General features: G+C 44.4%; 1 protein-coding gene and 1 long non-coding RNA gene across 10 annotated transcripts in view; one reads left to right on the top strand and one right to left on the bottom strand.

The window, feature by feature from the left end:
• Positions 1-22507, bottom strand: part of LOC307222632 — a 33703-nt gene that overhangs the window by 5211 nt on the left and 5985 nt on the right. For 2 of the 5 annotated variants that reach the window (XR_013841819.1, XR_013841820.1), the window contains 2 exons: positions 21515-21631; positions 17529-17601 (listed from right to left, as the gene is read on the bottom strand). The exons of 1 other annotated variant lie outside the window; for it this stretch is intronic. This is a non-coding gene — a long non-coding RNA (uncharacterized lncRNA). Of the gene's footprint in view, positions 1-17528; positions 17602-18352; positions 18411-21514; positions 21632-22507 lie in introns of those variants that run through there. 2 more of the 5 variants (XR_013841818.1, XR_013841821.1) reach the window with 2 other exon arrangements.
• COL16A1 (collagen type XVI alpha 1 chain) overlaps positions 1-22507 on the top strand; it is a 133125-nt gene that overhangs the window by 108665 nt on the left and 1953 nt on the right. For all 5 annotated transcript variants that reach the window (XM_079988016.1, XM_079988015.1, XM_079988013.1 and 2 more), the window contains 20 exons: positions 353-406; positions 999-1052; positions 1304-1348; positions 1912-1965; positions 6795-6830; positions 7816-7878; positions 10631-10702; positions 11666-11719; positions 12119-12163; positions 12737-12781; positions 13754-13807; positions 14548-14601; positions 15970-16020; positions 16887-16976; positions 17264-17299; positions 17459-17503; positions 17589-17777; positions 18618-18684; positions 21072-21248; positions 21642-21719. In XM_079988016.1, the coding sequence (XP_079844142.1) occupies positions 353-406; positions 999-1052; positions 1304-1348; positions 1912-1965; positions 6795-6830; positions 7816-7878; positions 10631-10702; positions 11666-11719; positions 12119-12163; positions 12737-12781; positions 13754-13807; positions 14548-14601; positions 15970-16020; positions 16887-16976; positions 17264-17299; positions 17459-17503; positions 17589-17777; positions 18618-18684; positions 21072-21248; positions 21642-21719 (1363 nt within the window). The remainder of the gene's footprint in view (positions 1-352; positions 407-998; positions 1053-1303; positions 1349-1911; positions 1966-6794; positions 6831-7815; positions 7879-10630; positions 10703-11665; positions 11720-12118; positions 12164-12736; positions 12782-13753; positions 13808-14547; positions 14602-15969; positions 16021-16886; positions 16977-17263; positions 17300-17458; positions 17504-17588; positions 17778-18617; positions 18685-21071; positions 21249-21641; positions 21720-22507) is intronic.

Below are 22507 nucleotides of genomic sequence, written 5' to 3'. Positions count from 1 at the left end.
GAACCAAAAATCTGTTATCTAAGGTGATGCCCTCTAGATAGATTGTCTAGATCTGGAAAAATTTTCTTGACACTTACCCAAGACCAGCATTTTACCTTCTTCAGTAATAATTTTTAATAACAACCATCTTTTGGGTAACTTACAATTATTAATGAAGGTTAGAGGATGCATTCATTTCTGACTTTTTAACATTCAGCCAGGCTTTTTTGAATGGACTTTGCAACACGACAACAATGATCAGAATCACTGTGCCAGACAAACTGCATGGAAGCCGTTTGTCTGGCACAGTGATGGTTGTCTGAGACCACAAGACTATTGTGTGTTGATGCTTTTCCAACATCCTTTTCCACAGGGTCCCCCAGGTCAGCCTGGATATCCTGGCTCAATGGGTCCTCCTGGACTACCTGTAAGTATGGCATGCGAAGGGAAGGATGGAGTGGCAAATAAGGCAGGCAGAGAAAAGGTGGAGAGAGGATGGGAAAGGTCTGGCTCCCTTGCTGGGTGGGGAGGGCCTCAGGTGTGCCGCCACACAAAATCTATTTTGGTGGTGCAGGAAAAAACAGATATAACAGGTCAGCCAGGCCCACACATCACAAAGCAGGAGTCTGCAGGGGAGCTGAAATGCCTCAGGCAAAACAGGCTCAAGCACATTGTATTTAGTCAGTTTTTGCTATCCAAAATTCACTTATATATTCTTTTTGCTTTTGAATAATTTTACAGCATACGCTGCTGAGGACCCTCTTGGATTTTTAAAGATTTAAGGTGTAAATTATCAAACTTGTCAAGTTAATATTTAATGTTCTCCATAGTAAAAATTCCCATGTTTTGTTTTAATTCAGAATTTGAAAATTCAAAACATAAGGTTTAAAGTTCTGAACGTAATGGGGGCGGGGGGAGGGAAAAAATCACTGGAAAAGTTGACTGCCCTGCTCAATTAATCCAGTATCATGTGATGACAAGTCTTTTCCTTTCTCTTTACCTACCTAACCTACTACCAGGGTGCTAAAGGAGAACGAGGATACGTGGGGTCATCTGGAGAGAAAGGAGAATCGGTAAGCGCCTGTCTTCTCCTGCCTGAACATGCCTGCATGATCCTCAGAGGCCCTTCCTTGAGGTGGATAATGACTGGAGGGTGAGCCTTTTCAGCTGGGGCACTGCGCTCTGACATGCTCACCAATAAGGCTTGCTTTGGTACCTACTCCTACATCCTTCTTGAACTTGGCAAATATCTTCCCCAACATGGCCTCATTCCCTGGATTGTTACAGTATAAATGTCTCCTCTGTCTTCCCTTTGTTTCTTTAGGGTCCTCCAGGCTTGGATGGTCCTGCAGGGCCCCCTGGACCAGCGGTAAGCTCACAGCTGAGTTGTATGTATGCTCTGAAATAGCCAATCAAACCTTTATCGGTGGGCACATACAGTGAGCCTGGACTTTTGCCTGCAAATGGTCAAATTGGACCACATTAGAAAGAATTGTTGCTAATTAAATTTCAGTGGCACCTTGTGAAAGACCAAATTTCGCCCCCTCCCCAACCTTTCACCTTTTGATCTATTTACTACATCACTTGTTCCCAGTTGGTGGTCTGTGGGGGGGGGGCGGGGCGGTCAGTGACACCATTCACAGAACAAAAGCTTCCATAGAGATAACAATATTTTCAAAAGTAAGAATTGGGTTTAAAAAACAAGGAGTCCTCAGTACTTAGCTAATTGGAAACCACTGCATTGTGTCATAGTTACAATGCCCTGTGTTGACCAGAACTGATCATGCTGCCCTAAATCTGCCTCTGCTGAAAAGGTACAACCCAGACACAGATTTAGCCATCCCAGCAAGAACTAGGTCAGCAATAGGTTTGTTGCAGGGAGCTTCTTGAAAAGAGTGTGTCCCCCTCACCTTTGTGCTCTCTGTACATCAGGGTCCAAGAGGAGAACGAGGACTGCCGGGCAGCGCAGGAGAAAAAGGCGATCAGGTGAGGTGTTCCTGTATTCGGATTCTTCTAGTTTAGTATTTGGCAAGTGGGCCACAGGTCAAGCCCAGTGTGCCTCCTTGCTATACTCTAGCACACTTATGCTTTCTTCTTCTTCTTTCTTTGGCGATCACTCGAAGCCGAGTAAGATTGTCTTCCATGAACACACAGTCTTAACAGTGAGTCCTTAAGTGACTGTGGAGGCCAATTCTGGATCCACATGTCCTTCCACAGTGGGGACATAAGTTTCCGGGTAGGAGTTGATCTCGATGAGGGTTTGTCAAATGTGCCTTCCTCTTAGCTCATTTCTCCTTTCCGCTCTGAGTTTGTGCTTCTTCAAAGCCCATGACACCTTTGGTAAAAGCTGTTCTCCAGTTGGAGCACTCGCAGGCCAGTGTTTCCCAGTTATCAGTGTTTATACTACATTTTTTTAAGGTTTGCCTTGAGAGCCTTTAAACCTCTTTTGTTGTCTACCAGTATTTCACTTTCCATTCTTAAGTTGGGAATAGAGTAGATGCTTTGGAAGATGACAATCTTCCAAACAACATGACCAGTCCAACAAAGTTGATGTTGAAGAATCATTGCTTTGACACTGGTAATCTTTGTTTCTTCCGGTACACTGACATTAGTTCGCCTGTCTTCCCAAGTGATGTGTACAATATTTCAAATTGATGGAATCTTTCAAGGAGTTGGAGATGGCATTTATAAGTGATCCATGTTTCAGAAGTGTACAGTAAAGTTGGTAGTACAATAGCTTTGTAAACAAGCATTTTGGTTTCCCTACAAATCTTCCGGTCCTCAAACATTCTGCATTTAAATCTGGATAAAGCTGCACTCACAGAGTTCAGGTGATGCTGGATTTCGGCATTGATGTCGGCCCTTGTGGAAAGATATCTGCCCAGGTAGGGAAAGTGATCAACACTTACCAAAGTTACACCATTAAGTTAGACTTGTGGCGCTGCAGAGGTTGTTTTGTGCTTGTTGGTGCAGCACTTTGGTTTTTTGGATATTGAGCGATAGGCCAAGTTTTCCATAAGCTTCTGCAAAGATATTTAGGATTGTTTGGAGGTCATCCTCTGAGTGTTCACACACTACGTTCTCATCAGTATACTGAAGCTCTATGACAGAAGTTATGGTAACGTTACTTTTTGCTTTCAGTCTTCTCAGATTAAATAACTTAACATCTGTTCAATATGATTTATACCTTGATGGGGAGTTTCCCTTTGACAATGTGTAGAATCATGGCGATGAAGATAATAAATGGAGTTGGGGTGATAACACATCCCTGTTTAACGCCTGATTCCACTGTGAATGGTTCACTTTGAGAGCCATTGTTATTTGTGATTGTTGCCATCATGTTATTGTGGTGGAGCTGAAGGATGTTCACAAATTTATCTGGACAGCTGATTTTCAGAAGGACAGTTCACAGAGCAGTACGATTTACAGTGTTGAAGTCCTTAGTCAGGTCAATAAACACCATATACAGGGGTTGATTTTGCTCTCTGCATTTTTCTTGAAGCTGTTGAGCAGTGAAAATCATATCCACTGTCCCCCTAGAAGATCTAAAACCAATATGGGATTCAGAAAGGGTGTCCTTGGATATAGTTAGGAGACGGTTTGCTAAGATCTTTGCAAGAATTTTGCTGGCCATGGCAAATAAAGAGATTCCTCGATAATTTCTGTAATCGGTTCTATCATGTTTTTAAAAAAGATTGTAAGTTCAATTCCGCCTACTTTGAAGACTCTGACTTTGCTGTTTTTCATTTGGTTAATAGCTGTACACAACCATAGCTGTCAACTTTCCCCTTTTCTTGTGAGGAATCCTATTCGGAATAAGGGAATCTCCCTTAAAAAAAGGGAAACGTTGACAGCTATGTACACAACTCTCCCAGATTTGGAGATACCGCAACCTCATTTCTAATTTGTTTTTGCGGGATTTGTGAGAGGACCTGGTAGCTGCAGGGGAGTTGCGGTTAAGGAGATACTGGTAACATCCTTTTCAACACAACACAATAGCTTCTTTATTTTTTAGAAGTGTGGTGCTGTCTGTTGAGTGTAGGGAGTTTATACCATAATTTATTGGCCCATAGATGGTCTTTGTGGCTCTAAAGAAGCCCCATGCATCCTGAGTATAGGCTATGTGCTGGATCTCTTGAGGGTTTTGTTTTGGTTTTTTTTAATCCACCAGGTGTTCTTTAGTTCTCCGGTTTTTCTTTGAACCTCAGCCTTAGCATTGGCATACGTTTTTTCTTAGTGGCACAGTTTATTTCTCTTTGCCAGATCTAAAGGCCTTCCTTTTCTTGTCAATAATGCCTTGGCGTAGTTTTTGCTTCTAGCTTAGCTGGAGAGAAGGCATCAATGCAGGCCTGACTCTGTATCATAACCAGGCACTCCTTTCTTCTCTTCAAGTTTGCCACAAATTCCACCTGTCTGCAGTTATGGTAGTGTTTATGTCATGTTGGCTTAGTTTCTATGAGGTGTGTGGATTGCAAGCCCACAGAGGAAACTCCATGCTGCCTCGTGGTACGATTCAGTGTTCTGATCTTGCCTCCTTCCAATCAGCCTCCTCCTAGGGACAGGTAATTTTGCTGAGTCTCTGATTTGGGTCTGATTAGATCCCTCGCTCATGCCTGATGCAGAGAGGCAGCAGAATTACCCATACTCAGAGGAGGCTGCCTGTTGCCTCTCTGCATGAATACCTATTTGGGGCTTGCCTCATTCTGGACACATGGCCAGATCAGTGATTCATACTGGTACAGGGGAGGTGGCTCTGAGCACAGGCCAATCTTCCTCTTACACACATTTTACACAGTGTAAAACAGTCAGTTTGTAAGGGGGGGTGTCTTCCATTTTTAATATTTTAAAACGGTATGCTTCCCTTTTGAGACATTTAGGAGTCACTGCTGTAAAAGATGGAGAAACTTACCCAGGGAGAGCCATTCTTCCCTCCCTGAAGCATTTTTGCTAAACAGTTTAAGACCTTCTGTTGGAGTCCAACAGCATCTGCAGAGCCACAGATTCCACCATCCCTCTAGAGGTTGTGCTACTCTTTCACTCTCTGGTGGGATGGGGGTGGCGGCAAACACAGACTTAATGCAATCTGAGAAGAAATGGACACACCCACACCTGGGAAAATACAAAATGACCATTATTGGATGGCGGCATTGTGTGGGTATCCTATTTTAAAAAGCAAGTGAACAAACAAGCAATTCCACACTTTGCATGCTTAGTTTGAAAGTACTTGGAGTAGCTGCAAAAGAATTTTCCTCCTTGCATTGTGAGGCAGGTAAGCACAAAGCATGTCAAACAGCTACCAGACAGTGCTGTGCTGGCTTAAACACTCCCTTCTGCTATGTAGAGTTTCCCCAATCCAGGATTTCCAACCAATGTGTCAGTTAAAGCTTGAAATCCTGTTTCTTCTTGGGGGGTAATTGATCACCTGGCTTGTTTGCTGTTTCTTTGCCAGCCAAACTCCTGCTGGGAGAGAGACAATATCCTGCTGTTCATCCTTTCTGCCCTGTTACCTGCCTTGCCTCAGAAAAAAAAAAATAATGAAATGGTGGTGGATGCCTTGGAAGGGGTTTTCATCCATCCCAGATTAGCTGGCATGTCAAGGTGAAGCAAGCTTAAAGCCAGAGGGAGGGGACCATCTATGCCATCCCCTCTCCCCACCACCACTTGTATGGGGAATGAAAAAGAGCTGCCTAACATTAATATTTATTTGCTTATGTATTATTTATTTATATTAAACATGCTTCCAGACTTACCATAAAAATGGCCAAGGCAGCTAACACCATTAAAATGACATAAGTAAAATACAGCATAATGACAAGGAGCAAACGCAGCAGATTAAAAAACAAAAACAAAAACCAACCCGAACAGAACAAAAGAGGCTTTTTTTAAAGCCTTCATTATTTCTCTGCATCTCCTGCCTCTGCCCCAACTTCTATAGGCTAGGCAAAAAATTACACCAAACAGCACACTGAGTAACCATAGTTGGAATGTCAACTCCAAAATTAGTCACAAATTGTATAATTACCACTTCTACAGCCTAACCTCTTTTTATAAGGCACTTAGGGCACCATACTTTGGCATTCCCTGGTTTAGGAAGTCATTTACATCAACCCTGTGAGGTAGACTAGGCTGAGACTGGGCCAAATTCATTTTTTGTGCCTAAGTGGTGAGGATTTGAACCTGAGTCCTACCAGTCCGTTCGGAATTTTGATCTTTGCAGGGTAAAATGACTTCCATACTTCTTAAATGGGTGCAGTTGGGGAAGATGACACTCTGCTCCCTTTAAGTGTTTTGACACATAAGCTGTCCTTCCAAAGAGCTCTCTCCCCGAGGCATTTTAAATCAGGGTACTTCCCAGGTCTTACCCTACCTTCCTTAGCTTCAGATACCCCTTTTGGTATTTAGATCAAGGGAAGACAATCTTTTTTCCTTCTGAAGGCCACATTCTTGGGCAACCTTCTGGCAGCTGTGTGACAGTGGTGGGCAAGGCCAGGGCAGAAACCCCACACACAAAACCCCCAGAGGTTTAGCAAAAGGCGTCGCAGATGAAGGACACACATTGCAGCCAGGAGCAATGATGTTATGGGCTTGGCTTAGGAAGAGTACTGAAGGTTGGACATAGAGGGCTGGGGGCTCCTCACCCCTGCTTCTGATGCCCCCCTAGGCTACAGCACAGCCTTCAGTGCCATTAAGCCACTGTCTCCAAACCTGCAGTCCCAGAGGTTTCCCTGCAAAAAATGTGACTCTACTCAAGTACCTATTTGGTCCACTCTGCTGTGGCTTTACTTGTGGCTGATCAGCATTTCCTTTCTTCCCAGGGATTTCAAGGTCAACCTGGTTTCCCAGGACCACCTGTAAGTATTGCACATCTCAAAGGAGTGTTTAGATTCTGGAGCACTGGGTGTGCTGGAACAGCACTGTGGAAAAGCAGGAGACCCACAGCCCTCCCCCCTTCCTCCCCGGGGATTTGGATGAGAGTTTGTGGTTATCTTTAACAGAGCAGAATCCTAAAATAAATCCAATTAAGGGGGGAAGGATCTTTAGTCCTGTTTCAAGAAGGCAATCAAGATGTAAGAAAAACAAAAGCGAAACCAGCCTTTTGTCTGATTATTACAGAGGGATTTTGCTGGGATGATGGGTTTTCAGGAGCAGATGAGAGAAGCTTACAGGCGGTGGCTGGCAGAGGGTCACCACAGAGATCAGAAACATTTCAAATGGTGTGTGAAAACTATCCAAAAACTGCTTTCTCTGCCCCTTTTTGTAAAACAGGAATTGAAGGGCTATATCAGGAATCTTAACATTTGGAAGCTTTAAGCATAGTGGAGGTGTCGGCTCCTTTTCAGAAGCAAGCTATCAAGCAAAAGGCAGGGCGGTCTGCGTGTGCTGCCAATTTAGCATAAGTGCAGAAGAAGCCCTGGAACGTGGCACCGGAATTCAGCTTCCTGAGAATCTCAGTTTATATATTCTTAAAAGCATATTTCTAGTGCTTACGGTTGCAAAAATGCACATGAGCAATGCCTGTTGAAATCTCAGAAGCCCAAAGGGTGGTCGGATAAGATTTTGAGCAGGCAGGGAGGGGCGGGAGGCAGCTCCAGCGCCTTGGCCTCTTCCTCATTATAAATTATGCAATGAAATGGAAATTATGCAAATTTGCTTAATCTGGATAATTTATACATGCTGCAGAATTCAGCTCTTTTTAGTATAGAATTTTAATTTTTTCCTGTTTAGCACAAAACAGCCACTTTGGCCTGACTGCAGCTTTCCTCTCAAATGAAGCTTGTTTATAGACTCTAAAGCCAAAAGGCTTCTCAAAACTATCTGTTGCTTTTTGTTTATTAGGGGCCGCCAGGCTTCCCAGGGAAAGCAGGACCACCTGGACCTCCAGGGCCTCCAGCAGAGAAGGTGAGTAGGGGAAATAATAGTAATAATAGTAGTAGTAATAATAATAATAGTAATAATAATAATAATTTATTTATTTATTCCCCGCCCATCTGGCTGGGTTTCCCCAGCCACTCTGGGTGGCTCCCAGCAAAATATTAAAAATAGAATCAAACATTAAAAAAACTTCCCTAAACATGTAAAACATGGCTGCACACCACCCTAGTCTCTGAGTGCTGTGAGATTCCAGGGGTTCCAGGCACTCACCTAGGATCTGTGTTTCCTTTTGGGAATGCAGCACAGTGGAGACTGTGGTGTCTTTATGATAAATGGTTTATTTACACATATATACAACCTGAGTCTATAATAGAGGGGTTCACAGCATCAACACCACAAGTGGGGTCTTGTTTCTCCCACAGCTGCAGCCTTGGATTTCTCCCACAGCTGCAGCCTTGGATTCAATCAGGCATGATTCTGACTCTCTGTCTTCCCAGCCTGCTGCTTCCAGATTCTAGCCTTTAGCTCACATAACTCTTAACTCTGGCATTTGTCTTTCTAACTGCCAGCTGCTTACTTTGTTACCTTAATGCCCCATACTTAGGGTCGTTACCTCACCAGGAAGCTAGCCTGGTTATTCCAGGAACTGAATCCCTGCCAGATCCAGGAATTAAAAGTGTCCTGGCATACATAATATTGAAAGGATGGAAAGAATGAGTCTCACTTTTCCTGTTAATGGCAGGGAATGGGGAAGGACTAGCCAGTGTCAGTGCTTCACCCGTGTCCCCTGCCCATTGCTGATAGGCATCTGTGTCACCCTTTCTGACCAACCTCCTTCCCTGCTGCTTCTTTCCCTTCTCACCTTAAAGACTCACCTTGTACCAAGGATGAGGAAAGCAGCGGCAAGAGAAAGGTCTTTCTCTCTGCTTCCCTCCCCTCCAGTTACAGCATTGCCAACAACAGCCTCCCACATGGAAAGCAGCTTTTGGGAAACATTGCCCTCCAGGCATCCCTGGAGAACTATACCTCCAATGTTTGCTGTATCCAGGGACAGTGTGTTTTAGGAGTCCCAATAGTGGGAGGGAGAAATGGAGACGTTTTCTGCATTCCTTCACTCCCAGACAAATGTAGGAGAAGGGAAGGAGGGCAGAGGGAATCTGGGGACTCATAGGGATGGGGCAAATTGCAGGAGGGCTAAGAAAGTGATTCAGCTCATCCATTCACTATAACCTTTCCTCGCAAGCATTTGAAAATGCTTGAGTTTTATTTCCCCCCACTGGACAGTAGGAGAAATCACTGAAAGCAAGTAGAAATTGGGGTGAGCCGAGAGGTCGTCATCCATCACTACCTGAGAGTGTGATGTTCCTTCATATGACAAGACAGCCTTTGTGGTTAGAGGGTGACCTGCTGAACCAGGAAGGGGCAGGTTTAGTTGCTTTTCTCAGTCTGTCACTGTGGACAAGTCACAGAGTCGTTCCAATGAGAATTGTCTTCAAACCTTACCCTCTACCCATGTTTGTTGACAAAACACTATCCAGGAAGAAGGGGTCATTTGTGCTACATCTTTCAGGAAAGCTCTCTAGCAGCACCAATGATAACTCTAAGGAGAAAATAGCTGTTGAGTTGCCCAGGGAAAGAGATGGAGCTGGGAGGAGAGAGAAGTGTAGTCGAAAGGAGCAGATCACCCCTGCTCCCTGGCCTCTGCTGACACCTGCAGCTCATTGCTAGGATAGCACCTGGAAAAAATTTGAATCAATGATTCAAGTCTTGGAGTCATAGGATTGTAGAGGTGGAACTGGAAGGGACCACAACTCTCATCTCTTTTAACGCCCAGCAGTGCAGGAATCTTTTGCTCAATGTGGGGCTCAGATCCACCTGAGATTAAGAGTCTCATGCTCTACTGACTGAGCTATCCCAGCAGTTACTGGAGAGTAAGCCTTTTGCTCACCTACCTGTTCGCCCTGCTTTTTGCAGGCACAGATGGGGTTTTGCTTTTGAGGTTTGCCCAATAGTTTTCCTTGCGAAAACCCACTCTATAGCGCTCAGTCAGAACAAACGTCAATTTGGTTTTCTGTGGATTGCTGCTTGCACCAACTGAGTGCTAAAAAGCAGGTTTTGGTGGGGAAAGGTCCAGGTAAAAATACCAAAAACAGAGCTCAAACACATATCTCTAAAGTATGAATATTGCTTGGAGAGAGTGGAGGAAAGGTGAATAAGCCCTCTAGAGTTTAAGGGAGGTGGATATTGGCTGAAATGTGCAGCTTGAAACTGGTATGGAAAGAATGACTACCTGAAATCTCTTGTTCAGGTAAGACACAGCGAGCTCAAGCAGGTCTTGGCTTCTGGGCACTTCTGCAGTCCCCTGGCACCAATTTGTGGGAACACCTGTGAATCATTTGCTACAATACATCCCATATACCAACCTAGCACCCTCCAGATGGTTTGTATGGCAACTGCCATGCTGTGCTGAGGGGAGCTGGAGTCCAACAACATCAAGAGGGTACCAAAGCCTTTAGCACTGACAACTGTGCTTCATATGCCTACCAGGTATCAGCTGCCATGCCCAGGTGGTCTCCACATGCTCTTTCAACCTCCCCCGATCCAAATTATCCCCCCACCCACTTGAATTCCCCAAGGAAAAGGTAGTTAACAGGAGGAATGCAAAGGAATCATGAATGCATCTGTCACGCCCAGCTCCCTTTTGCCTCTATTTTGGTTTCTTCTCCATGCAGGGCAGTCATAGCAATGTAATCATTTGGTGTTGTGTGGGTTTTTACAGGGTAGCGAGGGGATGCGTGGCTCTCCTGGCATGGCAGGCCCACCAGGGCCTCCAGGACCCCCTGGAATTCAAGTAAGTATGCTGGTTGCTCAGCAGTTTACAGATCCTGAACATGGATATGAGACAACTAGGCTAGATTAGCCATGATACTAGGTACTCTGCAGGGGGGGAAAGACACAGCTCCACAATTGATGCATGTGAACGTAAGCAGGTACCCACTTGGCATTAATAAGGATCAGGCAGACTCAGCAATGGAGAATAAGAAGCCTCTGTTATGGTAGTTATTTAGGTGATGCAAGCCAACCCCATCCTGCACTTTAAATTTCTTAAACTCTCTGCTGCTCATGACTGGAGTGTGCTTTTCTGGGCAGATGTGATGCTTCTCGGCTCACATGCACCTGTGATGGATGGAGTGATGGACGCTTCTAACAAGCAGACTTACCGTAATTTTTCCTGGGACACTTCAGACCCTTTTACAGCACACCAATATGCCCCAACATGGTAGTAATCATTGTGTCACTTAAATAATAGCTCAGTTCAGACATCACAATAAACCATGGCTTGTGCTAGCCATTAGAACCCAAGCCATAGTTTGTTCTGCAAACCATGGTTTAGAACTCCTTGTCAGCTTTCATTTTCCACCCTCAACTTTGTATGTTGATAAATTCACTCCTATATCCATGGTGCAACTGCCTCAGAAGCTGGAATGATAGCTGTAACTATGATTTGTTGATTCTGGCATTGCACCAAACAAAATTTGCCACAAAATATAGTTTACAAGCTAGTTTCAACCCATTGTTTCTCACTTGGCTTGGAAACTATGTATTGCCAGGTCAAACATTACCCCAAAACACAGTTAAGCTTCCTTAGTCGCCATTCAGTGTAACATCCGAAGTGAAACTAAGCCAATGTCTGTGAAGCCCATGTGCATGCTTATAATGCAATATATAAATATAAACTGTTGGCCATGTAATCTTGGTTATCTACATGACAGTGCAAGGAATGAATGCATCTATAACCTGAATTTATTTCTAGGGTCCACCTGGTGTGGAAGGACTAGATGGGAAGGACGGAAAGCCAGGGCTACGGGTAAGGATGCGAATCCCGCTAGATGGTGGCAACGTCTTCACCGACAACTTATTTTGGACTTTAAAACACACACACACCATCAATTATATTGTGTCTCAGAATTACTGGTGAGCTCAGCTCTGCCTCTGATCTGACCTTACCCCATTGGGCATTGATTGCTTGGGGATTGCACCATGAGACCAAAAAAGAGATGAAAAGCACGGCATTCTGCTTGACTCCAGGACTGCATCTGGGATAGCAGCCTAAACCCATCTAGTGGGGCTGGAGGAGTGACAGCTGCTTCCTTTGCATGATGTGTAAGGAACTTTATGCTTCAGATAGTGTTAAATCTCCCAGTAAAACTCCCAGATTTGCACCAGCAACTGCCCTTTGGTGGTACTAACTTGTCGTTTTCTCTAGGGCGACCCAGGAGCTGCAGGACCTCCAGGAAGGATGGGACCTCCAGTAAGTTGCAGGTCATCTTATGACCATGTTGGACCTATGGAAAGTAGGGAACCTTAGTCCCACTGCTTTCCACTTCAGGGCAGCCTCTTTTCCCACTGAAAGAAGCTGGTATTGTCAAGGGCAGTAAGACAATGCCCTTTAAGTCATCTGCACCCACTGTACTTTCAGCTTGAAATGCAGACATTAGCAGGTGGCAGTACCATTTATCTACATACTGTGCAAAGCTTCACTGGCCAATTTCTGGAGGCCAGGGTGTTGTCGTTAAAGGTGCAAGAGCAAGCTGGGATTGTTGTGCGTTATGTTCTGGTCTGTTGGCAGCTATAAAAAGGGGGGTGGATCCATAGCTGTGGGCCTAGAGCTTAATTGCTCAGCAACTATGAGAGTTACTCTAACACAGCCTTTGCCAACATGGTGCCCTCTAGATGTTTTGGGCTACAGTTCCCATCAGCCCTAGCCAGTGCTGACTGGGGCCAATGGGAATTGTAGTGCAAAGTATCTAGAAGGGACCAGGTTGGCCAAGGCTGCTTCAGAACCTTCAATGAAAACTCTATTATTATTTTTTTCTCCTTCTAGGGCTTCAAAGGGAAAACAGGTCACCCCGGTCTCCCAGGACAAAAGGTCAGTGACTGCAAGCATCATTAAGTGATAGGTGCTTTTGAGGAGGTGGGCAGAAGTAAAATAAATCAATGCTATCTGTAAGATGGGCCCAGTAAGGAATATGGAGACAATTCCATATAGAAGTGCAAAAAAAGGAATGCTCATCAGACAGGGACTGCCCGAGACAATTTGGCACCTGAAGCAAAGCATAAAAAATGGCACCCTCTCCATGCAAGGACAGAAGGGGTAAGTAAGGAACAAGGGGGGAAATAAAGATCTACATCGGTATCTGCTGCCCCTGTGGATCCTGCTACCTGATGCAGTCATCTTACCTTGCCTCATGTGTGGGCTGGCCCTGATCACAGAACATAGTTGTGGGTTAAGAATTCAGTTTCCTGGAACATCAGCTTTCATTTAAAAACAAAACTGCAAGTTTCATGTTATGGTAGCAGCAGTAGGCACTAGAAGACTGGCTAAATAGGATCCCCTGTGCTCAGGGAGCCAGGACTTTAGAGGGAGCCCTGCATGCCTTCTTTCTTCCCACCCTTAATAATTAGCAGAATAAATCATGAAAATTGCAGGGAGGGGGTGAAACTTAGTAATGTGAAGTAAAGCATGCAAATGTACTTGTTTGATCTGTGCAGGCCACAGGATTCTTCTTGCAGAATTTGGGTGACCTATTTTTTCCTAGTACAGAGTAGTCAAACATCAAAGGTGTTCTGAAGCAACAGGCTATGAAATATTTGGGGCAATAGCCCTCCAGTGTTCTGCAGCAGAGTCCCTGCTTTGCATGTAGAAGATCAGAGATACAACCTGCGACTTCTTCAATTGACACATCAGTCACACTAGTGCATTGAGAGGCATGCACAGCAATCATAGCAAGCCCATCCTCCTATGGATCTATGTTGTTGGGGTCCCCAGGCCCAGACTCTGCCAGCTTTTTGTGGAATATCCCATATAAACATGATGAACCATTCATATATTACTTCTTAGGGTGACTGTGGTCCTGCAGGGCCACCTGGGAATCCTGGCCGGACTGGAGCTGAGGTGAGTTATCAGCACGCCAACAGAAGTGTGTTGTTTTTACAGGTCAATGCTCTGGGCACACAACACAAGACTGTACTCTTTTATACTGGATTCACAGACTGATGGAGTTAGCCACTAAATCCAGCCCACAGCTCTAATGCACAATGGGCTGTTCTATCCCTGTAACACTCATGCTATGCCCCATTGCAGCATCAGCTGCATGTGTATATAACAGTCACTTTCCTGGGTCAGGAACTTAAGGCAAGGTCATGCAGATGAAGCTTGGGGCTTTGCAGACAGCAATTCACAATGATAAACAGGCTGGGATTGGCAAGATTGCTAAGGGAGCAGGGCAAACTAAAATATGGGTAAAGTCCCTATCCTCATACTGTGCAGACCTCTTATTTCTCCGATGTAAAGGAATGGCAGCCATTCCCCCAGTGGGGAAAAAGAACTTGGGAACCTTGTTGTTATGGGGATGTTCATTTGCCAGCTCCTCCCTGAACACCTTGTGACATGCAGAGCAGCCTGCAGTGCAAGCAAGAGCAGATGCTTCACAGAAGGGTAGCTTGCAAGAGTGGAAAAAAACAGAGTCACTGGCCAATCTGACCTGGGTATAAGAATGTATATACAACATGCGCTTAAAGCCTACAATATGAGCAATCTGAAGATGAGTCATTAGTCTCCACTGAATAGAGTCATGTGTCAGATCTGACTTTCCATGTTATCCTTCAGCTTTCTCTTTCTCTCTTTTCCTTCAGGGAGAGCCAGGCCCTATGGGACCTCAAGGCAGACCAGGTCCTCCCGGCCACCTTGTAAGTCAAAATACTTAATTCTCAGCCTTTGCATGACTGTTATTGGGGCTCAGGCTGGGTCTGAGTCACCTGCTAAAATGAGTTCCTGCTTTCCAGAAGGTCCATGATGTGTGGATTCGTGTGAAACATTATGCAAAAGACCATGCAGCTAGTTAATTCTTCAGTTTGGGTCCTTTCTCACTTTTCAGGATTCCTTAAAAAAAACCAGTAGAACGCTCTGCAGCTGTGCTTTCTGCACAAGCTAATGTGGATAATAAAAACAGGAGCCCTCCCCATAAGAATAGTAGTTGCACTTAGGAAGTATTGTGAATAATCAGAATAATATATTGCAGTTGTATATTCTTACCCCAATGCAGAAGTTAGACATTGCTAAGTCACATTGAAAATGTCAGGGTTCCAGTTACATCTCACCCATGCTTCTCTTTGCCCTGCCACTTTCCACCAGGAAAACTGAATCAGAACCAAATGGCAGTCGGGTTTTTAACAGATTGCTATTCATACCAATTTATTGCTAAAGAGGAGGCTTTTATTTCATCCATTTTGCAGTGGGACTTAGCTGGATCAGGGCCTCTGAGATTTCTGCATGTCAAGTTTGGACAGTGAAAATTTGCTAGAAAGTTGGATCTTGGAAAGCCAAGTGGGATATAAAGCCACACACAAAATAGAATCACCTTTAGGACCAAACTCGATTTGGGAGGCAGCCATCTTCGTTTCTTCACATGGCTGCAACACTTGCATATAGAGCAGGGGTGGATTGATAATGTACACATTAGAAGGGGCATAAAAAAAAGGGAGTCACATCCTTCCTTGCCTTATCATACACAGTTACTTTGGGTGCTCTTCTCCCCAAACTGACTCCAATACCACAAGTGAGAAAAGATGAAAAGTGGGTAGTGGAGCACAAGGATGAAAGACAAGAGGAGAGCTTGGCTCCCTTCACCCTTGTGCCCCATTTGATATAAATAAAGATCCATCTTCTCCCATGTGAGTGAGACAGCAAGCCTCATCTGGTCCAGAGTCGGTGAGTGATGTGAGAGAGTGAATGAAAAATGTAGCTTTGCAAAAGTGCAATAAAAGAGCACTTAGAATCTCAGCTCTGTTGTTGTTTTAAAATTTTACTGCTGACATAATTATTCCACTCTGCTTTATAGTTGGTTTTGGATGCATTTTTAATTTGGATTTTAGGTAGCATTTCAGATTTTCTGAGCTGCCTTGTGGGTCTTATGAACCAAAAGGCAGTGGTAAAGCAGTAATAAATTCCTAAATAAAAAAAAACCCCTAGTTGTGTTTCCCCATCAGTTTTCTGTCTGTACTGCATTCCCCGGTTAATCCTGTTATTAAACTTGCTGCGTTTCTCTGCCTCTTCAGGGTCCCCCTGGAAGCCCTGGCCAGCCAGGCCCAGCAGGACTTTCCGGAGTTGTGAGTATCATTCCTGCTACAGTTGGCTCCCTGTTGGCAGCTGCTGCTAGAGAAATGGTCAGCTTCCATTTCACATAAATAAGCAGCCAATGTCATAAAGCCACTATAGAAAGCTATGGTGCAGCAACACTTAGCATACCATGTGCAGTTTGGTCATCATATCTCAAAAATAATATTGCAGAGCTGGAAAGAGGCAACCAAAATGATACTTAAGCGGAAAGGGTACAGTGTTTGGCGGTTTTAGTTTAGAAAAACGGGAACATCATTGAGGTGTATAGAATTATGGAAAAAGTTGATAGAGAGACATTTTTCTTCCTCTCTCATAATACTAGAACCCAGGGTCACCCTACAAAGCTGAATGTTGGAAGATTCAAGTACGGACTTGTTCACGCAGTGTATAGTTGAATTATAATGAATTGGCTACCACCAGATGTGGTGATGGCCACCAAATTGGATGACTTTAAAGGGGGGGAGGGTGTAGAATGGAGGAGAGTAATATGCCTATGTACCACTATGTACCTCTGACTACCAGTTGCTAGGGAACAAAATGGGAGATAAACTACAGTGAAACTGGAGGTTTTGTGAGAGAAGTTCCATATATACAAAATCTACTGAGAGTCAGCCCACATTGCTCTGAGCACAGACTTGGGGGAGAGTCCTTATTCCAGAGTTGACTGTTGCACCCTATTAGCTATACACTATAAAGGCTTACATCTGGGTAGACATATTGATGCTCTCCAACTCCCATCACCCCTGACCATTGGCCATGTTGGCTGGGACTGAGTTGGAGCCCAACAACATCTTCTTTCCTGCATCTTCTTGGCTGCTTCAAGCAGTATCTGATGCCTAAAACCTTCTCTCCCCAGGGGCTGAAGGGTGAGAGGGGATCGCCTGGGGAAAGAGGTCTCAGTGGGATTCCAGGCCAGCCAGGCCCACCGGGTCACCCAGGCCCACCGGTAAGTGTGGCGGGTTGGAATTGGAATGCCTCGAGATCAGTCTGCTGAAAAACTATGCGGCCAATCTTTTGTTTGCATCTTAAGGGCCAGCATGGTCCAGTTCGTAGAATGTTGGGTTTGGACTAGGGGATGCACGTTCAAATCCCAGCGTAGCCATGTAGTACATTTGGTGATGCACAAAGCTCATATGAGAAGAATATGAGATCATTACAAACCATGATTTATGGGCCTAGATTCAAAATGAAAAAAAATAACCTTTTGCTCCCCCCCCCCCCGTTGATTCCTAGGGCGAGTCAGGCTCAGACGGACAAGTGGGCAAAGAGGTATGGTAATTGTGGTCTCTGCAGTCGTCTTGAAGACCTTCCCACTTTGGCAGGTGGGGGGGGCAGTGCCAGAAGAAGCCTGCCCTGAGCATGTCTGTGGGGCAAAGCATGGTGAGTCTTTATCTCCATGGTTATTGCTTCCCTTTTCCTTCTTACTAGGGTGCAGCAGGAAAACCAGGCCTTCCTGGACCCTCTGGACCAAAGGTAAGTGTGATAGCTTAGATCTTAGTATTAGTCTCCAATCCTGTGAAAATGCCTCATGGACTTCTTGCCATCTATTTTCTTCCAGGGTGAACCGGGGTCTGTAGGAGAGAGAGGACACCCTGGTGAGAAAGGCAGAGCTGGGATGCCAGGAGGGCCAGGAAAGAGTGGTGAGATGGGTCCTATTGGGCCACGCGGCCCCTCTGGGGAGAGAGGGCAGCCTGGTCCTCCCGGTCCCTCAGGAAGTCCAGGGAATCCAGGATTGCCTGGGACCATGGTAAGAGATGGGGAGTGTGTGGTGACTGTTTGAGGGGTGCAATGGGAGACTGGAATGCCAGGCAAGGTTTCCAAGCAAGGCTTGGTGCTGTCAGGAGGTGAAGTGTTCGGCTATAGACCTTCTTGTATACTGTGACCAACTTTAATAAAAAGAGACATAACTGATTAATTACAATGCAGTACAAAACCAGATGCTGTACATACAGCAGAAGTCCCAAATCCAGCCCCATACTGGATTCTGATTAATGCAATATAGAGGGGGAAGACCTCACTCAGCCATGACACTTGCTGGGTACTTATGTCACTACTTTCAACCTAGTTCAACTTAAAGAGTTGCTGTGGGATTAAAAAGCTGCTCTGAGCTCCTTAAACAGAAGGGTACAAATGCAAAAAGGGAAAACAAATCAGATGTATAACATTTTGCCTAATACTGTGTGCGTTGAGAGCAGGTCAAACTGAGGGCCTGTGACTCAGAAGTCACCTTTCTAAATTTCTTAGAGTGTTGGCTGGGGCTAATGGGAGTTGTAGTCCAAAACATCTGGAAGGCACTGGATTGGTGAAGGCTTTATGACCCACCTGATTTGACAGCAAATGAGTGACAGCTAAGGGACATGTATCCAATGGAATGGGTTGCCTGAAAAAGGTGCAGAGTAAGGGGAAGAAACTATTAATGCTGAAAATTGCTTAGGATATGCCATGGGAAGGTTCTTGGCACAGACTATTTAGAGGACTACAAAAGTAACAGATTCTGCAGAATTAGCGTTTTCTCTGCCGGTGTGTCTCTTTCCTGCTAGGACAGAGAATGACTTCTGCCTTTTTTCCTCCTCATTTTTCTTGCTAGGCGGATGCCATCAATTATGATGAAATCCGGAGGTTCATCAGACAAGAACTGAACAAAATGTTTGATGGTTAGTAGCAAACATTGCTGGGGTGGGGGTGGCAGCCATATTGAGTGGGGAGAGAGATGCTGCTTTGAAAGAGAGAAGGACCATATTCCCAGTAAGCGCCCCAGAAGAAGGTTGTCTTCGACCGCATTGTGTTTGGGCTTTTTAGAATCTTTACAAGAATGGTGTTTGATAAAGAATGATTTCTTGGCAGAGCTTTGAGGCTCCACCTCTTCCACCTTTGGCTTCTACTTCACAGAAATATCATCTCATGGCTTTGCCATTTGGGACCATTGAGCAGACTGAGTGTAGCTGTTCCTTCTTTATTGGATAAGTTGGACAGATCTTTTAAGCAGTGGCAGCCCTACCACAAGATGATGTGGCTGCCTTGGTGGTCAGATTTTTGAAGAGCAATAGAGTGAGAGACCTGCTGCTGGATACATTCTTGTACCTGCCCTGATTTTATGAGTTTGTTTCTCATGGCTCCCGAACAAATAACAAGGATTTAAACTTGTGAATGGACAAAAATAAATCCTTGTATACATATAATTTAGCCTACCGATCCCAGGTTGGGGGAGTGGGAGGTAAAGCCATGGAGGACTGTGACTGAGTGGTAGAGCACCTGCTTTCCATGCAAAGTCCCAAGTTCTGTTAAATCCCTGACATCTCTAGGCAAGCCTGGAAAAGATCCCTATCTGAGAACCTGTAGAGATGCTGCCAGTCAGGGCAAGAAATATTGAGGTACACGGATTAATGATCTGACACAGTTTAAGGTGGCTTACTGTATTTCTTTGTCCCTATGATTGCTTCATGGGAGCCAAAGTAGCTTCCATTAAGAACTTAAAAGACCCACTTAGCCAAGCATCCTTTTCTTCCAGTGGCCAGCCAGCTCTGCCTTTGGGAAACCTAAGCACAGCACCCTGCCTGCCTGCAGTCCCCAGCAAATGGTATTCAGAGACGTACTGCCTCTAACAGTGATGGCAGAACACAGTAATTGTAGCTAGCAGCTATTAAAAGCCTTATCCTCTGTGGATTCATCATCACGCTTGATATTGTGGATATGTCTTTAAAAGGCTAAAGCTCCTCTCTGCTACTCCTCTCTCAGCATTATATATCATAGTACACATTCTAGAACAGAAGCTTGTTCCATCATTCCCCTAGCTGAGACCCAACCTAGGATTTATTTATTTTTTAGTGGATTTATAAACCACCCTTCAAGGCTCTCAGGGCATTGTACAATTTTAAAATAATAAAACAGATAGGATAAAATTCAATAAAAGGACAATACAAAATCACAGGAGCTGCAGCCATAAAATTCAGTAGTCGGTATAATCCAGCAAAAGTCATAAATACAGAACTTAGATAAGCCATAAAACAGACTGGAATGCCTGAGCAATTTTTTAAAAAGTATTTTGCTTAGTACCACATATATATAAATAGTATTTTTTGCTATTGTGAACATCTCTGAGCTTCCCAGAAATGCAGCATACAAATATTCCATTAACGAATAAAAACCAGTTTAAGCAAGCTTCAGTTGCATTGGCAGATTTCATATATGGGATGCCACAACTAAGAAGGTCCTCTCCCTGGTTACCATCTGTCTATTTCCCATAAGCTACCCAATAGAAGGCCCCTGTGGTCCCTGCCACTAGCTTGGGATGCTAGAAGAATCCACTGGGCTCAAGTTCCAAAATGAACCCTCCCAGACGAATGTGCACATTGGAATGTTGTTTTGTTTTGGAATCCATTCTTCAAAAACCAAAAATGTCACCCAACTTTTGCCTTTAAGTTAGGGCATGGTCTGAGGACTACCTGAAACCCTTTTCCCTGTAGTGTTTGGTTTTTGGTATAGCATTCAGCTGCTTGGAAAGACTAGAGAGCAAATCAGCTTCCACAGCTTGCAAATGAGGTTGCATAAACCTGTAGGACAAACTTTGTACAGAGGAAAATGTGGTTGCCCTCGTGTACCCATGGTAGTCGCCATCTTTTTTTCCCCATACAATGTCCCAGTGTGGGGAAAAGATGGCCATGGGTACCTGGGACCAGTCACTCCTTTCTCCATACAAAATTCCTGGGACGGCCAGGGGCTTTTGCAGTTCCTTTTTCAAATGGTGGAGCAGTGGTGCTTTCTAGCTAAGTGGCAGCTGTACAAAAGAAAAAAAGAAAAAGCTTTTTTAAAAAAGCTTTTTCTTTTTTCAAGAGAGTTTTGTGCTGATATTTTCCCAAAATTCTACACATAGATGGGACAGGACAGTCTTTATATTGATTATGTTCAAAACTGATGCAGACTCATTTTTGACTATTCCATCCATCCATCCCTTCCAGCAAGAGCAAACCATCAGTGCCCAGACCAATGGGCCATCTTTACAACAGCAAAGCAAACACTGCACTCTCTTTATCTCCTTCTGCAGAGCGGATGGCATATTACACCTCCCGGATGCAGTTCCCAGTGGAAGTGGCTGCTCAGCCAGGAAGACCAGGACTCCCTGGTAAAGATGGTATACCTGGACGGCAAGGGGCTCCAGGTCCCCCAGGAATGCCAGGACAGATTGGGAGAGAGGGTCGACAAGGTGTGCCTGGAATGAGAGGTACGCACTTCCATTTCTGTCCCTGATAGTGGCAGGCTCAGGGGGCCTCTTACACCCTGCAGATTAATTTGTTTTTGCTCATTTCAATGACAACCTAAGGATTTGGATTGTGGGATGTTCTAGGTATTCTTGCAGTGAATGATTTATTCCTTCTCCTTGCTATCGATTACATCTACCAAATTTGGCATGAAACTTACCAGTGTTTAGCTACTGAGAAGACACAAGCATTAGCCTTAGCATCAGTATCAGTATCATAAAAGACCTACATTAGCAGCAAACTGATGTAATGAGAACAAGGCTCCGTGCTTCTGATACATGGAGACAATTCTGTAGGTGCTGATGGTGGATCAATCACCTTGCAGCTTCTCTTCCTTTTCCTTTCTCTTGGTGCAGGTGAGCCAGGAGCCAAAGGTGAAAAGGGAGACAAAGGGATTGGAATCATGGGAGAGACTGGCCCTCCAGGTCCTCCAGGTACAGGCCTCTTTTTCTTTCTTTTTATTATTATTTTATTTATATTTTGACAAAGTAATAATAATAAATAAAATTAAAATGTGTGTACTTCCCCCCCCAAGACCATTCCATTGTAACTATCCAACCTCCCAAAAGGAGGTTTGTGATGGTTTGATCCCTTTCCATTTTAACAGAACAAATTCTACAAATACCTTCCATATCTCATCAAAATCATTTCTGCTGCATTTTCCCCATCTTACCTTAACAGCACGTTAATTTATCATTAATAGCTATATCCCACACATCTTTATACCATTCTTCCATTTTATATTCAGTTACCTTGCCCCTTCCACTTCTTAGCTAAAATAACCCATGCAGCTGTCAATAAATTTGTGAACAAGTCCTTCATAGCCTGTGAACCTTCCACCCCATCATAAATTGATAATAATGCTACCTCTGGACTTTTGGTCAGCTTTAACCCAGTGATTCTGTTATCTCCTTAAACACCCTTTGCCAATTGTACATATTTACACCCCCACCACTTGTGAACATAAGTCCTAGGTTCCTGAGGCCTTCTTTTCTTCCTGCACCATAACAGGCATCCTTTTTTAAACAACTTGTTTACTTCATTTGGGTATGTGTATACACACATACACACACACACATCATAAGAGTGAATTAGTTAATACGGAAAGTAAGAGTGAGTTCTTTTTCTGTAACTTTATAGAGATATAAAGGTTGACTCCTCCTTAGAGACTCCTGGCCTTCGTCCTCCTCCATGCTCTCACTGCCTGTTCACTTGCCCTCCC

This window comes from Podarcis cretensis (genome assembly GCF_951804945.1).
Source record: "Podarcis cretensis genome assembly, chromosome: 8".
NCBI lineage: Eukaryota > Metazoa > Chordata > Lepidosauria > Squamata > Lacertidae > Podarcis > Podarcis cretensis.
The sequence above is the reverse complement of the archived record's forward strand: the minus strand, read 5'-3'. Positions and strand labels throughout refer to the sequence as shown.